This window comes from Neofelis nebulosa, chromosome 8, assembly GCF_028018385.1.
Source record: "Neofelis nebulosa isolate mNeoNeb1 chromosome 8, mNeoNeb1.pri, whole genome shotgun sequence".
Lineage (NCBI taxonomy): Eukaryota > Metazoa > Chordata > Mammalia > Carnivora > Felidae > Neofelis > Neofelis nebulosa.
The window spans coordinates 105,519,096-105,536,362 of record NC_080789.1 but is presented as its reverse complement, the minus strand read 5'-3'; the positions used below and the strand labels follow the sequence as shown (position 1 = coordinate 105,536,362).

At 38.7% G+C, this 17,267-nt stretch overlaps 1 protein-coding gene across 2 annotated transcripts in view; it reads left to right on the top strand.

The window, feature by feature from the left end:
- KDM5A (lysine demethylase 5A) overlaps positions 1 to 17,267 on the top strand; it is a 97,374-nt gene that overhangs the window by 52,441 nt on the left and 27,666 nt on the right. For both annotated transcript variants that reach the window (XM_058744088.1, XM_058744089.1), the window contains exons 15-21: positions 3,244 to 3,425; positions 3,788 to 3,912; positions 4,824 to 4,974; positions 6,563 to 6,677; positions 9,520 to 9,875; positions 14,011 to 14,149; positions 16,761 to 16,940. In XM_058744088.1, coding sequence (XP_058600071.1) covers positions 3,244 to 3,425; positions 3,788 to 3,912; positions 4,824 to 4,974; positions 6,563 to 6,677; positions 9,520 to 9,875; positions 14,011 to 14,149; positions 16,761 to 16,940 — 1,248 coding nt within the window. The remainder of the gene's footprint in view (positions 1 to 3,243; positions 3,426 to 3,787; positions 3,913 to 4,823; positions 4,975 to 6,562; positions 6,678 to 9,519; positions 9,876 to 14,010; positions 14,150 to 16,760; positions 16,941 to 17,267) is intronic.

The window sequence follows — 17,267 nt, the reverse complement described above, 5'->3', positions numbered from 1 at the left end:
ATATTCCATTGTGTATATACCACGTTTTTTTATTCATAATTTGGCTATTGTAAAGAATGCTGTAATAAACTTAGTGGTGCATATATCTTTTCAAATTAGTGTTTTCATGTTCTTTGGGTAAATACCCAGTAGTGCAATTGCTGAATCATATGGTAATTCTAACTTTAATTTTTTGAGGAACCTCCATACTGTTTTCCACAGTGGCTGCACCAGTTTGCATTCTTACCAATAATGCATGAGGGTTTCTCTTTCTCTACATCCATGCCAACACTTGTTGTTTCTTATAGTTTTGATTTTAGCCATTCTGACAGGCATGAGACTATATTGTAGTTTTGATTTGCATTTCTATGATGAAGAGTGATGTTGAGCATCTTTTCATGTGTCTGTTAGCGATCATGTATGTCTTTGGAGAGATGTCTATTAATGTCTTTTGCCCATTTTTGTTGATTTTTGTTTTTTTATTTTTTATTTTTGTATTTTAGAGAAAGTGCAAGTGGGGGAGAGGGACAGAGGGAGAGAGAAAATCTTAAACAGGCTTCCATGCTCAGCGTGGAGCTTGACACAGGGCTTGATCCCACAACTATGGGATCATGACCTGAGCGCAGATCAAGAGTCAGATGCTGATCCACCCAGTCACCCCTTCTGCCCATATTTTAATTGGTCACGCTTTTTTAAATTATTATTATTATATTCTTTATGGTCATTTTATGAGTGATCTTTGATGTTACAACTGTAATTGTTTTGGGGTGCCACAACCTGTGCCCTCATAATGGTGAACTTAATCGATAAATGTGCATGTTGAGCCTGCTCTACCAACTAGCTATTTCTCTGTTCCTGTTTATTCTTTGAGCTACAACAATACTGAAATTAAGCCAAGTAATAGCCCTATTACAGCAGCCTTTTAAGTGCTCAAGTGGAAGGAAGAGTTACACATCTCTCACTTTGGATCAGAAGCTAGAAATTATTAAGCTTAGTGAGGAAGGCATGTGGAAATCCTACATAGATCAAAAGCTAGGCTTCTTGTGCCAGCTAGCCAGGTTGTGAATGCAAAGGAAAAGTTCTTGAAGTAAATTAAGAGTGCTACTCTAGTGAACACATGAACAGTAAGAAAGCAAAATAGCCTTTTTTGAGGATACGGTGAGAGTTTTAGTGATCTGGATAGAAGATGGAACCAGCCACAACATTTCCTTATGCCAGGGCCTAATCCAGAGCAAGGCCCTAACTCCTAAGTTTTATGTATGCTGAGAGCTGTGAGGAAGCTGCAGAAGTTTGAAGCTAGCAGAGGTTGGTTCATGATGTTTGAGAAAAGAAATCATCTACACACCACAAAAATGGAAGGTGAAGCAGCAAGTGCTGATACAGAGCTGCAGCAAGTTATCCAGAAGATGTAGCCAAGGTCATCAGTGAAGGCGGCTACACTAAGTATAGATTTTCGGTGTAGACAAAACTGCCTTCTATTAGAAGGAGATGCCATCTAGGACTTTCATGGCTAGAGAGAAGTCAATGCCTGGATTCAAAGGGCAGGCTGACTCTCTTGTTAGGGGCTAATATAGCTGATGACATTAAGTTGAAGCCATTGCTCATTTACCAATCCTAAAATCTCAGGGTCCAGCTAGGGGCATCTGGCTGGCTCAGTCAGTTAAGCATCTGACTCTTGGTTTTCACCTACAGCTGGTGAGATTGACCCCTGCATCGGGCTCCTGTGCAGACAATGTGTAGCCTGCCTGGGATTCTCTCTCTCCTTTCTCTGTCCCTCCCCTGCTCACACGCTTGCTCTCTCTCTCTCTCTTTCAAGAGAAATAAAATAAACATTAAAAAATAAATAAATCTTTAAGAATTGTGCTAAATCTACTCTGTGTTGTATAACTGGAACAACAAAATCCAGATGACAGCACATGTGTTTACAAACAGTGTACTGAATATTTTAAGCCCACTGTTGGACCTGCTGTGCAGAGAAAAAAAAAAGATTCCTTTCAAAATATGACTGCTCATGGACAATGTGCCTGGCCACCCGAAAGCTCTGATGGAGATGTCCAACAAGATTGATGTTGTTTTCATGCCTGCTAACAGAACATCCATTCTGCAGCCTATGGATCAAGGAGTAATTCAACTTTCAGGTCTTAATATTTAAGAAATAAATTTTGTAAGGCTACAGCTGCCATAAATAGTCTTCTGATAGATCTAAGCAGAATAAATTGAAAATCTTCTGGAAAAGATTCACCATTCTAGATACTATTAAGAACATCTGTGACACATGGAACAAGGTCCAAATATCAACATGAACAGAAGTTTGGAAGAAGTTGATTCCAGCTGTGGCAGGAATGACTTTTAGGGCTTCAAGATCTCAGTGGAGAAGAAAGTGTAGACGTGTTGGAAAGAGCAAGAGAACTACAATCACAGAAGTGGAGCCTGAGGATGTGACTGAATTGCTGCAGTCTTGTGATACGGCTTTAGCAGATGAGGAATTGCTTCTGATGGATGAGCAAAGAAATTGTTTTCTGGAGATGGAATCTACTCCTGGTGAAGATGCTGTGAAGATTATTGAAATGACGACAAAGGATTTAGAATATTATGTAAACTTAGTGGATAAAGCAGTGGCAGTGTTTGAGAGGATGGACTCCTATTTTGAAAGAAGTCCTAATTGTGAGTAACATGCTGTCAAATAGCATCATATGCTAAGAGAAGTCACACGTGAAAGAGACAATTGATGTGACTCCATTGTTTTAAGAAATTATAATGGCCACTCCAATCTTAAGCAACCACCACCCTGATCAGTTAACAGTCTGATGAACATCGAGGCAAGACCCTCCATCAGCAAAAAGATTATAACCTCCTGAAAGCTTAGATGATGTTGAGCATTTTTTAGCAGCAAAGGATTTTTTAATTAAGGTGTGTACATTGCTTTTTCAGACACAATACTCTTGCACGCTTAATGGACTACAGTATGGTGTAAATATAACTTATATATTTGCTGAGAAACCAGAAAATTTATTTGACTTGTTCTGTTGTGATAGTTGTTTTATTGCCATGGTCTGGAACCAAACCCACAGTATCTCTGAAGTGTGCTTATACATTGGTGGAGACTCATGAAGTAAGTTCTTGTGGTATGGTCCCATTTCAGGTTTAACCTGTGTCATTAATGGGGCATCATTTTTCCTTGTAAGAAAAAAATTTAATAACTTGAAGGTCTTTGATGCTTGAGAGATAGAAAGATTTGATGTAGTGACATGAATTGTATTTCAGGGTGTGCTGATGTCGGAAGAAGAGGTGTTTGAACTTGTTCCTGATGATGAGCGACAGTGTTCAGCGTGCAGAACCACATGTTTTCTCTCTGCTCTGACATGCTCCTGTAATCCTGAGCGGCTTGTGTGTCTCTACCATCCAGCTGATCTGTGCCCCTGCCCCATGCAGAAGAAGTGTCTTAGGTATCCATAAGTTTCTTGTAAAACTTGTTAATTCTTTGAAAACCAAGGGCATTGTTCTTTGTAATTTCCCTTCCCCATGTGTAGACTGGTGACTTTTCCTTGTCTCTCTGCCTCCCTGCTGTGTACCAGTCCTTTAAAGTTGGCTCTAAACTTGGCAACTGAAGTTATTTTTTTTTATCAGTTGATTTCATATATTCCCTGTCTCTCCCTGCATTAAGCCTCTATGGGCAACTTTGATTTTTTTAAGACCCCATTCCCCTCATCATTGTATTAAACTGATTATGTTTAAAATTTATTTTCAAGTTATTGTTGGATTTTCAAGTTTTTATTTCTGTGTTTTGTTTGTTTCTCTTTGTTTTTAGATACCGCTATCCATTAGAAGACCTCCCTTCTCTGCTATACGGTGTGAAAGTCAGGGCACAATCTTATGACACTTGGGTCAGCCGTGTTACAGAAGCATTATCTGCCAACTTCAACCACAAGAAAGGTTAAGTATCCTCCTTTTGTATGCATACACTGAAATTACTGTCACATTGAAAGAGGCCTTGTGGGGCGCCTGGGTGGCTTGGTCGGTTAAGCGTCCGACTTCGGCTCAGGTCATGATCTCACGGTCTGTGAGTTCGAGCCCCGTGTGGGGCTCTGTGCTGACAGCTCAGAGTCTGGAGCCTGTTTCGGATTCTGTGTCTCCCTCTCTCTCTGCTCCTCCCCTGTTCATGCTCTGTCTCTCTCTGTCTCAAAAATAAATAAACATTAAAAAAAAAAAAAATTAAAAAAAAAAAAGAGGCCTTGTTTTGTTTTATGTGTTTTTCTATTAAGGAAAAATCTTAGGCTTCATTTAAGATTTGAGACTAATGGATTGGTTGACTGACTTAAGATTTAGTTTTCTATTTGAGAATCTTCTCTTACATCAAAAGTTAATATAAAATGGGACAGATGGCTAACTGGCAATACATATGTATTTTGGGGAGCCATTGTTACCAGTGGACTAACACTGAAGGCTAATTAAGAACAAGGAATTGCAGGGGCGGCTGGGTGGCTCAGTCAGTTAAGTGTCTAGACATTGCTTGGGATTCTCTGTCTGTCCCTCTCTCTCTGCCCCTCCCCTGCTTGCGTGCATGCTCGCTCTCTCTCTCTCTCTCTCTCTCTCTCTCTCTGTCTCTCTCAAATAAATAAAACATTAAAAAAAAAAAAAGAACGAGGAATTAACCTTACCTGAGAGAAATCATCCATAAGGATTAGGAATGAGCATCTGCTCATAAGCTTTTAATTGCATTGGTGAGATTTTCCCAGCTGCGATGATTCTTCTGATAGGTTGAGGACTAACTTGAGAGGGGTTGGTTAACATTTTTAAATGGCTTTTTATGTCTGTGGTTATAGCATACAGTTTTATTCTTACAGATTTGATTGAATTACGAGTAATGCTGGAAGATGCTGAGGATAGGAAATACCCAGAGAATGATCTCTTTAGAAAGCTCAGGGATGCTGTAAAAGAAGCGGAGACCTGTGCCTCTGTGGCTCAGCTGCTTCTCAGCAAAAAGCAGAAGCACAGGTAAGACTATGAAGAAGAGTTGGGTTCCCCAGTGGTTTCTTGTGGGTTTTTTGGTCTTGTTTGTTTTTCTTTCAGTGTAGAAGCCAGAATTTTAACTGGCTCACAAGGCCCTCTATTTAATCTTTGATCTCTCGTGGCCATTTCCCTTTCTCCTCCAGTCATGTCCCAATCTTAAACCCCTACTACTCTCCCTTCTTTCTTGCTTCACTCTGCAGTCTTCTTCCCCTTTCTGCTTTTCCTACACATTGGACACGGTTCTCCTTAGGGCCTTCACAGGCCTTCCCTGCTATCCAGGTGGCTTGTCCCTCACTTCTTTCAGGTCTTTTTCAGATGACACATTCTTGAAGAAACTTGCTCTGACAACCTTTATAAAGTTGCAACCTTTTTATTCTTTTTTCCCGTTTTGTTTTTCTCCTAGCCCAGTCACCTCCTGATATACTAACTCATTATCTCTTCTACTGTTTCCCAGGCCCACTAGAACATGTGTGAGACTAGGATGTTGGAGATTTTTTATTCTTTTTTTCATTGCTTTATTTCTTGTGCTTAGCACAATGCCTGGCATATAATAGGTGTGCAATAAATATTTGTAAATAAATAAATGATACTACATGCTGAAGGCAGGTGGCAGCAAAGACTAACCTTGATGGATGCAGGAAAGGCTGTTACTAAGGAGTGTAGAAGTATGCGCCCTTGATTTAATGTCATTTATATGTGTTAAATTTTCTGTGGTATTGTTTTGTATTCATCCCAACACATTCCTGGTATCTGAACAGGTTCTTCTGTTGCACTTCACATTGGGTTTTAAAATTACTTTGTATATTTTTTATTTACCATTTCATTAGAGAATCTTTCTTAAAGATGTTGGTCAGTGAATCTTCAGCTGTCATTGGGTCACTAACCCTCTCGGAGAATCTGGCAAAAGCTTAGAGACCCTTTTCTTAGAAAAATGCACATACATGGGGCGCCTGGGTGGCGCAGTCGGTTGAGCGTCCGACTTCAGCCAGGTCACGATCTCGCGGTCTGTGAGTTCGAGCCCCGCGTCGGGCTCTGGGCTGACGGCTCGGAGCCTGGAGCCTGTTTCCGATTCTGTGTCTCCCTCTCTCTCTGCCCCTCCCCCGTTCATGCTCTGTCTCTCTCTGTCCCAAAAATAAATAAAAAAACGTTGAAAAAAAAAATTAAAAAAAAAAAAAAGGAAAAATGCACATACACATACAGTTCTGAATACGTTTCAGAGGGTTTATTGTCTCCTAAGTTAAAGGTGCCCTTGTTCCACATTTTAAGCTTTTTGAGGTAGAAGATTTAGTTTTATTAATGAACATAATATTTTGATCTGAGGAATTGATTAACTGTTTGAAATGTTTAACACTTGTAAGATTGGAGGAACTACAACTTGGAGTATTGAATCTTTGAGCCATTAACTAAAGAGGTAAATACCTGATTTGGAGGTGATCAGCATTACAGTGGAATCTCTCAAACACTCATATTCTGGGGTTGCTTGGGTTAGAATTCTAGAGAGACTAGAAGCCCCTCTGATAATCAGATGACTGTGAATTTTTCTTACTTATGTCTCAATATTATTTCACATCAGGCAGAGCCCAGATAGTGGGAGGACTCGGACCAAACTGACAGTGGAAGAATTGAAGGCCTTTGTCCAACAACTTTTTAGTCTTCCATGTGTCATCAGCCAAGCTCGACAAGTAAAGGTGGAGTATTACGTTTCTTTTCTTGGGTAATAACCTTTGTAGTATGGGTTTCTGTTTTGGGCAGATAAAATACTGTGTCTAGACTAGTTTTTTGTTCTGTTTCTCTTACTGCTGACAGTAAGAATCCTTTGGTTTAGGGGTGCCTGGGTGGCTCAGTCAGTTAGGCATTCAGCTCTTGATTTCTGCTCAGGTCATGATCTCACGGTCGATGGGTTTGAGCCCCACATCGGGCTCTGTGGTGACAGTTCAGACCCTGCTTGGGATTCTCTCTCTCCCTCTTTCTCTGCCCTCCCCTGCTTTCTCTCTCTCTCTCTCTCTCTCAAAATAAATAAATAAACTTAAAAAAAAAAAGAATTCCTTGGTTTAGTTCTTAGTCTTTAATACTCCCTTTAAGATTCTGGAACCAAGAGTAATTAGTTTAGAATTTTTTTCTGTTTTAATTTTAGATCAGAATCCCTATCTGGCATAGATAAAATTGAAATGCAAGAAAATTATTAAAAGAATCTAAATGTTTCAGTAAGTTATTAGTTCATGAGCTTTTAAAAATATGAGCTCTGAAATTACTAGAGTCCTGATGGTTTCTTGAATTTGTAAAATCTCAAAAGTATATATCAAATACATTAATTTGTGTAGTTAGTATTCCTTTGATAGTTCATGGTGGTGGTTTGTGATTTGGCCATGGGCAGGATATCTGAAATGGTTTTTATCAAGGTTATCAGCTTGTGAAATCTAGTATCAATTGTGTTTTTGCTTTATTCCTTGTTGTGGGAGCATTTTGATAGTTGACCACACTTTCCTATCTGAGACTTTCTTCTCTAAACATCTGTGACATCACACTCTTTGGTTTTCTAGGTTATTCACAGCTCCTTCTCTTTAGTCTTCTTTGCTGTTTGTTTTCTCCTTGGCTTGACTTCTAATTGTGGAGTATGTTCGGAGCCTCAGCCCTTTCTTTAGTCTAGGTCTTGACATCTTACTTGTTTAGTGACATTAAACAAATCTGATCTGATTCCCAGATCACCAGTTCTTAGTGCCTTTGTTCTTTCCTACAGGCTTGTACGTCCAGTGGCATACTCTCCATATCCCTTTGGCAGACTGAAGTAATCTTAAAAGCCTTTTAATGAGTCAAAATCCTTGATTCCTTTATTTCCCTTATTACCCTACAACCAGTCTCTAAACAAGTGCTGTTTTATCTTCAAAATGTATCCCAGAGTGAACCATTTATCATCATGACCATTGCTTAAACTGCTCTGAACTACTAGATTCTAGGCCTTAGGTTACTGTAATAGCCTCTTAACTCACCTCCTTTCTTCTTCTCTTGTCCTTGATAGTTGATTTTTTATTTGGTAGCCAGAATGATTGTGTAAAATATAAATCAAATCATATCATTTATTTGTGGTTAAATTCTCCAGTGCTTCCTCAAAGCCATTAGAATGAAATCTAAATTCATAATCTACAGGGCACTGTGTAATCTGACCTCTGCTTATTTTTAAACTACATTCTCCACTTTGCTTCTCATCATCCACTCATCCAGATGAGCAAGACAGCAAGCTCATTTCTCTTTAAGAGCTTTTGCAGTTATTACTTGCCCTGCCTGAACTGCTCTTCTTCCAGATCTTCTTATAGTTCCCACTTCCATCTCCTTATTTTAGTTTCAGTTCATCTGTTTTCTGTGACCACCATTGCAGTGTAGTATGCCCTCCTCCTCTGGTCATTCTCTATTGTGTTCTATTTTGTTCTCATAGCATTTAAAACGAACTGAAACATTTCATTCACGTATTCAGTGTCTGGCTATTTAGATTAAAATGAGTTCCTTGAAGACAAAGGACTGTATGTTTTAATATTGTGCACTTAAAACAGTGGCTATATCTAAGTCTGCAGTCTTTAAATATTTTTTGAATTGGAGCGCCTCCGTGGCTCAGGGTTAAGTGTCCGACTTCAGCTCAGGTCATGATCTTGTGACTCGTGAGTTTGAGCCCCACATCAGGTTCTGTGCTGCCAGCTTCAGAGTCTGTGTCTCCCTCTCGCTCTGCCCCTCCCCCGCTCATGCGCTCGCTCGCTCTCTCTCTCTCTCTCTCAAGAATACACATTTTAAAAAAATTAAAAAATTTTTTTGAATGAGTCGTATTTTTTTTTATTTTTTTTATAGAATTTTTTTTTTTTAACGTTTATTTATTTTTGAGACAGAGAGAGACAGAGCATGAACGGGGGAGGGTCAGAGAGAGGGAGACACAGAATCTGAAACAGGCTCCAGGCTCTGAGCTGTCAGCACAGAGCCTGACGCGGGGCTCGAACTCACGGGGCCGTGAGATCATGACCTGAGCTGAAGTCGGCCGCTCAACCGACTGAGCCACCCAGGCGCCCCTGAATGAGTCGTATTTTAAAAGGAAGAAGGTAAGTAATTACAGAGAAGCATATTTATGATATTTACGTTTTTTACTATCATATCTATTTGGTGCTATAATGGTGAGATTATTAGATAATCTAGAGTTAGTTTGCCTGAGCTATATTCCATACTCATTTTGTATCTTTTATTTTTTATTTCTTTAAAAAAATTTTTTTTTTCCATTTATTTCCATTTATTTATTTTTTGAGTGACAGAATGAGACAAAGTGAAAGTGGGGGAGGGGCAGAGAGAGAGGGAGACACAGGATCGGAAGCAGGCTCCAAGCTCTGAGCTGTCAGTGCAGAGCCTGACACGGGGCTTGAACCCACAGACCATGAAATCATGACCTGAGCCGAAGTCGGACACTCAACTGACTGAGCCACCCAGGCGCCCCTCATTTTGTATCTTTTAAATTTGGTTGTTTTGTTTGTTTGTTTGTTTGTTTTTTTACTTTTTCAGAATCTCCTGGATGATGTGGAAGAGTTTCATGAACGTGCTCAAGAGGCCATGATGGATGAAACCCCAGATTCTTCCAAACTCCAAATGTTGATAGACATGGGTTCTAGTCTCTATGTGGAGCTACCTGAATTAGCCCGACTAAAGCAAGAGCTACAGCAGGCTCGATGGTTGGATGAAGTAAGACTGACCCTGTCAGATCCACAGCAGGTCACTTTGGATGTCATGAAGAAACTGATAGACTCTGGGGTGGGGTTGGCACCCCACCATGCTGTGGAGAAGGCAATGGCTGAACTACAGGAGCTCCTTACAGTCTCTGAGCGGTGGGAAGAAAAGGCTAAGGTCTGCCTGCAGGCAAGGTGAACACATATATTGATGACTGTTGCCTCTTTAATAACGAAGTCAGAGTAGAACCGAAGGAGGAACATAAGGTTCTATTTCATTAAATATTTAATTAGATGTTTTGTGCCTTCCCTGATCAATCACTAAATTATCGAATAGGTCTGCACATAAACAGTTTTCAAATATTGTGTGCACTCTAGTGCAGAGTACTTTGCTAGGTACTTTAGGTGATACAAAGTAGTATTTTGTTTAGAACTTTCCATTACCTATGCTGTATTTCAGAGCTAAGAAATGTAAAGCTCACCACCATATGTTACTGTTAACTGAGAGGTACAGAAAAATGCAACAGGAGTTTAGAGGAGAGGTCAGTGTTAGCTTGGGTGCTCAGAAGAGAAGCTGGAGAGAAAAGAAAGAACTTAGGTAGAGACTTGAAGCATGAGTGCGATTGAAGCGGAAGGGAGGTAGGAGAAATGTCATAAGCTAAATTGTGTTTTGGTGACAAAAGTTAAATGGGCTTCCTTGGAGTAGAGGATTTATGCAGGAAAGTAGTGGGAAAGAGAAAGAAGGGGAAGAAAACGTTAAGTTGCATTAGCATTGGCACCCCATTGGATTTGTGAGATTTCAGTAAAGCATTCATCATATTTGTGTATCAACTAATTTCATAATTATGTAAGAACTAATGTCCTTTATTAAAGTATTTCTTCAGCTAAAATTGATACACAATTTCTCGTGTGAGGATGAGGAACCTGGGATACTTAGATCACATAGTTCTTAACACAGCTCAAATTTGAAGCCTTTTCCATTTCATTCCAAAGTCTTCATGTACTTAACTACTTTGCCAGCTACTTATTTTGAATGCAGATGATAGGAAAAGCCTTAGATGATTTAATGAATAATGAACACAGTTTTGTTTTGCCAAGAAAAGGCTGCATGTATTTTTGCTGGATATTTTGCTCTCCAGATGCCATGGAGAATACATACTAAAATGTATCCATAGCTTTTTTTCCTTTGAAACTATTCAGTGTCTTCAGATTCATGACAATTCCAGGAGCATATGAAATGGGAAAAACTAAATAACTGTGGAATGCAAAACTATAATTTGGTATACCTGATGCAACTTACCGTAGTCTACAGAATGAAAATTTGGCGGTAGTAATATGTGAAAACTTTTTCTCTCCTTTTTCTACATTTAATCAGTCACCAAGTTTTAGTGAGTTTGCCTCCAAAATGTCTTGCATATCTGTCCTCACTGTCACTGACCTAGTTACAGTACTCTTGTATTTTCCCTTAATCTTTGCAATTCAGTAAGTATTCGTGGAGTAGCCGCTACATGCCAGGCACTGTTTCTCAGTGCTATAGAGACAGTAGGGAAAAGCACACAGAGTCCCTGCTCTAAAATAGAGCCAACATTCTAGTGGGGAGAGCCAAGAGACAGGTGAATAAGTGAGTGTATAAATGGATGAGTAAATTTCAGATAATTAGTGTCATGAAGAAAATAAAATTAGAAAATAGAGGGTGATGGAATTTGATGGGGATAGTGGGAAGAAGAATCTTTTGTTTTCTTACTCCTGTCAAGATTATCTTTTTGGGGTTTTGTTGTAGTTGTTTGTTTTTAAATATTTATTGTTAAGTTAGCTAATATACAGTGTTTGCAGTGTGCTCTTGGCTTCGGGGGTAGATTCCCTATGATTCATTGCTTAGATACAACACCCAGGGCTCATCCCAACAAGTGCCTTTCTCAATGCCCATCACCCATTTCCCTTCTCCCCCAATCTCTGCCATCAATCCTCAGTTTGTTTTCTGTATTTAAGAGTCTCTTGTGGTTTGCCTCCCTCCCTCTCTGTTTGAAACTATTTTTTCCCCTTCCCTTCCCCCCTGGTCTTAAGTTTCCCAAGTTCCACATGTGAGTGAAAACATATGAAATCTTTCTCTGAATGACTTATTTCATTTAGCATAATATCCTCCAGTTCCATCTACATTGTTGTAAATGGCATGATTTCATTCTTCCTCATTGCCAAGTAGTATTCCATTGTATATGTAAACCACATCTTCTGAATGGATAAAGTTATCTTTTTGAAACACATCTATAATATTCTTCACGTCTTAGCATTGATTGATTACTGACCATTATTTTCTCAATACCCTTCTTCGCTTTTGGCCTTTTTTCCCCTGCCTCTTAAATAAAAGCTTTCCTCAAGATTCTGGTGTAGACCACTTCTTTTTTTCACTGTGTACATCTCCCTGGAAATTTCATCTAATTTCTTGGCTCCATTTGTCCTCTTTATACTGATTAACTCCAAAATCTCATGTATAACAGATATATTTCGTAGATATCATCTACTTATTAGATAATTCCATGGGATGTCCTGTTGGTACCTCAGATTCCCCAAATCCAAAATTGGATTCATTTACATAAGCCAGTACTTTGGAAATTAACTTTAACCTTTCCTTTCCACTTCCTACCCTCAAACTCAGTTAACTACCAAGTCATGTTGATTATATTTCCTCAATGTTTCTCACTTTCATTCTTCTTTTGGGTGCTGTCATAGCTGGCCTAAATCATAGCAACAGGTTCTGTGACCTCAGTGACCTCACTCTTCTCTAACCCATTCTCTACATTGCAACTCATATTTTCCTAAAATATAGGTATGGCTTGTCTTGTTTAAAGCCCTTCAGTGTTTCCCATTCTCCTTGGGATGAAATTTAGACTCCTTAACCTGATTCATAAGGCCATCTGTAATTTAGCCTCTTGCTTTAGGATCTAGCCTCATCCCTTGCCTATCTTCTTTGCATTCTGTGTTCCAAACATAGTGATCCCCACTTGCTTTCTTCAGACATGCCATGTTCTTTCTTGTCTCTGGACCTTTGCACATGCTTATTTTGTTTTCCTGTGGAACATTCTTCCCTTCTGCCCAGCCCCTGTGGTATACCCCTACCCTGCCTCTGGTCCCAGCTTTCCTGACTCACTCCTATTAAAAAAGGATAAACTTTAGAGGTCACTTCTGGGAAGCCTTCCTTCACCTGCCAAGTCAGTTTAGGTCCTCCGACTATATATTCTGATAGCGTCTTACAGTGCATCATAACTGTGTATTAATAATCCCCCTCCACCACAAGATTGAAAAGTTTCATGAGCATATAGTAGGATTTCTATATGATGAAACTATTCCCACCCTCAGTAGCTTCCTGTTGCTTTCATAGTGAAATTCATGGCTGTCAAGACCGCTTATATCAGTTTGTATCTATCTTTCCGGTCATGTTCTCCTACTTCCTGCTCTTACTCCTATTCCTGTTCTACCTCCATCCTCACGCCAGCCCCCATCTTAAACTGGGCTACTAACTTAATTTTTTAAATATTTTTTTATTATTTTTAAAATAATCTCTACCTCCAACTTGGGGCTTCAACTCATGGCCCTGAGATCAAGAGTTGCATGCTCTACTCATCGAGCCAATTAGGCTGCCCTGGACCACTAATTTATTTTTAAATGTTTCTTCCTGTGTTTGTTCATTATATTCCTGTTTTTTTTTCTTTAACATTCTACTTGATAAAATCAATTCTTTAAGCGCCCCTCAAGGCCCTTCTCAGCTCCCCTAAGCAGAATTAAACACGACATCCCATTTTGATGAGCCTATACTAATTTGTTCTTCGTCCCCAGTACAGGTTTAATTTTTATCTTGTATTCTGATTAGTTGAGGATAAGGTCTATTTTATTCATCTTTTTTGTAACTAGGTATTCTTGAATGCAGTTGAATTAAATGTATATGGTCAATATTAATGGACTTCTAGACTATTGCTTTCTACATTGCTGTCTAATATGCATCTCTGACAATTTCAGATATTGTGGAGTACTAAAATAGATGCAATTTACTATAGTGAAAAGAGCATGGGATCTGAGACTCATTCTGAATCAGTATTTCGGCTGTGCCATTCACCGTATTAAATGACTTTGGGGGTAAATTGATTTTTGAGCTAAGGGTTTCTTATTTGTAAATTGGAAATAAAGATAATCACTGCTTTGCCTTCCTTATAGAATTGTGGTAAGAAGTAAAATGATGTATATGAAAGTTCTCTGCACATTCTAAAATGTGATTTAAATGTTGGTAGCAGTTTGACTTTTCCTCATGCATCTACCCTGTTTTTGTGTTTTTTTTTAGACCAAGGCACAGTGTGGCAAGTTTAGAAAGCATAGTGAATGAAGCCAAGAACATTCCAGCCTTTCTACCCAATGTGTTGTCCCTGAAAGAGGCCTTACAAAAGGCTCGAGAATGGACAGCGAAAGTAGAAGCTATTCAGGTAAGGAGCCTCTTGAGTTATCCTACCATTTGGGTAATGCTGTCTCACAGATGAATTCTTTAAGCCTATAATTTTTTAGAATAGAATAACCAGAATAAAATAATGATAGTACTTAAAATTCAATTGTTCTTCCATCTGATTCTATCATTCAAAGTAAATATTACCTATTTAAACGTTAACTTGTTTTGTTGACTTCCTGCTGTGAAAGATGACAGAATTAGCTATTTGTTTAACTCTTAGCAGTAGGGAGTTTATTCCCTGCTGTATTCTTTGAATCTTTGCCATGTGCACAAATTACTTTAAAATAAGAGGCAGCAAAAAGAAAATGAAATTAATATTTACTGAACCCCATAACACTCATGGTACTATTCTAGTTGTTTGGGAGCAGAAATGTGAGGGAAGGGTGTAAAGGTAGTATCCAGGCCCTCAAAATAGCATATTCTCTAATTAGAAAGACATACACATTTTAATTTAAAACAAACTATAATGAGGTGCCTCAGTGAGTTGAGCATTCAGCTCTTGATTTTGGCTCAGGTCATGATCCAGGGTTGCGGGATCAAGCCCTGTGTCAGGCTCCATGCTGAGCGTGAAGCCTGCTGAAGATTCTCTCTCTCCCTCTGCCTCCTTCACCCCACTTACACACTCTCTCTCTCTAAAAGAAAAAAGAAAATTAAAACAATGAAATAAGGGCTAGAGATGAAACTGTATTTGAATATATAAAATTCCTCCTGAATTATAAAAACCTGGCAGCATTTTTAGTATTGAGGGTATACCTACTCTTTATTGTAGAACTATATCCAAATAAAAGGAAACCAACTCTACTAAACTTAAGAGAGAACATACTGTAGTTGTCAAGTTCTAATGACTTCTATTTTACTTTGTTTTAAGTTGATTTTTTCTGGGAGCTGGTTAGCCGCACTTTTTCTATGCTATTTTAAAAATTACCTGTGTTTTCATTAGGGCAGCTCCTCTGTTTCATCTTTAACCTATTTCAGGAAGTTGGTTGTCCTCGAATGTCTGATAACCCTTAGTTGGCTGTTTATGACTGCTGGACCAAGTCTCCAAGCGTAGGTGGCTGCCATGTGTTTCCTCTGTCATTTAGAGGACTTTTCCTCCACTAAGCCCTCCCTTCAGTGGGGAGATGGACTTGTAGATTCTAAGTAAGTGGACAACTTCTGTTGACAGGCAGACTCTTCTTTAAGATACATAGTTTGGGAGCAGGCTCTGTCAAGCCTTAGCCAGGAGATATTCTGTAGTCAAACAGCTATAGCTGGGCACAAGGAGTACTAGTAAACATGGTATTTGTCAACCATATCTGTATTTGAGCTTTCTTTTCTTTTCCAGTTTGCTATTCTTTAATCCTAGTCCACAGTGATTTTAATTATACCATTTTAATATCTCTTAGGGCTAGAACCTTCCCACATTCTTTGTAAAAATTGTCTTAAGTTGATGCACCTGGTTGGCTCAGTTGGTGGAACATGGGACTTTTGATCTTGGGGGTTGTGAGTTCAAGACCCCTGTTGGGAGCTGGAGCCTACTTTAAAGAAAAAAAAATTCACTGAAGTTTCTTGCTTATTTATTTTTCCACATGTTTCAGTGTAACTTTCCAAATGAATTTTTAGGCAAATGAGTCATTTAATAGATAGGAACTAACTTTTTATTAGAATGTCTGTTTAGCACGTAACTATGCCTTTCCTTCATTCAGAGCCTCTGAATAACAATGAATGTTAAGGGTATATATACAGTTTCTTGTAGGAATGGTTACGTGTCCTGTCTGCTTGGAGATTCATCCAATCTTATCACTCAGAATTACTGTAATGGATTACTTGTTAACCCTCTCCCCTCTTGTAATGATTCATTTAGTTAGTAAATGTAAAGCAGTAATAGTTCTGAAAACAATAATGACTTCATTACACATAAATACTGAACCATGTGACTTAGGCAAATATCCATTCTCATCTGTATTTATAGAACATAAAATGGAGGTGGTTATCAGAACTAAAATACTGCTTTGTAGTATTTGGAAAAGTTGGAAGACTCAAATAGGCAAAAGAGATTACTGATGTCCTTTCCCTGGAATACTGGATATTGTCTGGTGAACCCTCCAAGATTATCTCATTGAAGGAGTGTGCGCCTTAGATTTTGTTTGACCAGGCTATCTTACAACTCTGTCGATTATTAAAAACGATAGTAATACAAATGAATTATGTCCATAGAAAAGCAATTAAACTTATCTATAATGGAACAATTGATTTCCACATGGTAGAAAAGATTGCATTGTCTGGTATGATATTAAACATCTGTTTCCATCTATTAGCAAATTCCTTGCCTCATTCCTGATCGTATTTATATACATGTTCTTTAGATTATCTGTTGAACTGGTTTTTACATTTTAACTTGTTCTCAATTAATAAAATAAAAAAACTTTGACAACATGAATTTACAGACTTTTTAAAAACGACATTGGCTCTGTTCAAGAGATACGATTAGGTTTAAAGAATAATATTTAATAAAAAGCTTAACACTAAACTCTTTGTAAGATCTTCCGACCAGTATTGATAGACTCCATAAGAAAGTGCAAGCTGTGTGAGAGTGTACTTTTGTTTTTCAGAGTGGCAGCAACTATGCTTACTTGGAGCAGTTGGAGAGCTTGTCTGCTAAAGGGCGCCCTATCCCTGTGCGTCTGGACGCATTGCCCCAAGTAGAGTCACAAGTAGCAGCTGCACGGGCATGGAGAGAACGGACGGGGCGGACCTTTCTTAAGAAGAATTCTAGCCATACGTTGTTGCAGGTAAAGAATAGTTGGTAATTTAACACCTGTAGGTAGGAGTTTCATTGGTGAGGGTTGTTTTCAGTTTATCTGGTCATGGTTATATAAGTGATTTCCTATTAAGTGATATCAAATGTTGACTAGAAATGTGGAGCTTTAGGCAGACTTATTTCCAGTTCATCTTCTGCTGCGTCCAGAATACAGCCTGGATCTTATCTCTGTTACTAATAGATTCTGTCATTGAAAGATTTATTTCTCAGAAGTACAAATTTAAATAGTCGTTATCTTTTTTATCTTGAGCATTTGAACATCGTAAAGAGCATAGTTGGAGTAAGATAGTTTCACGTT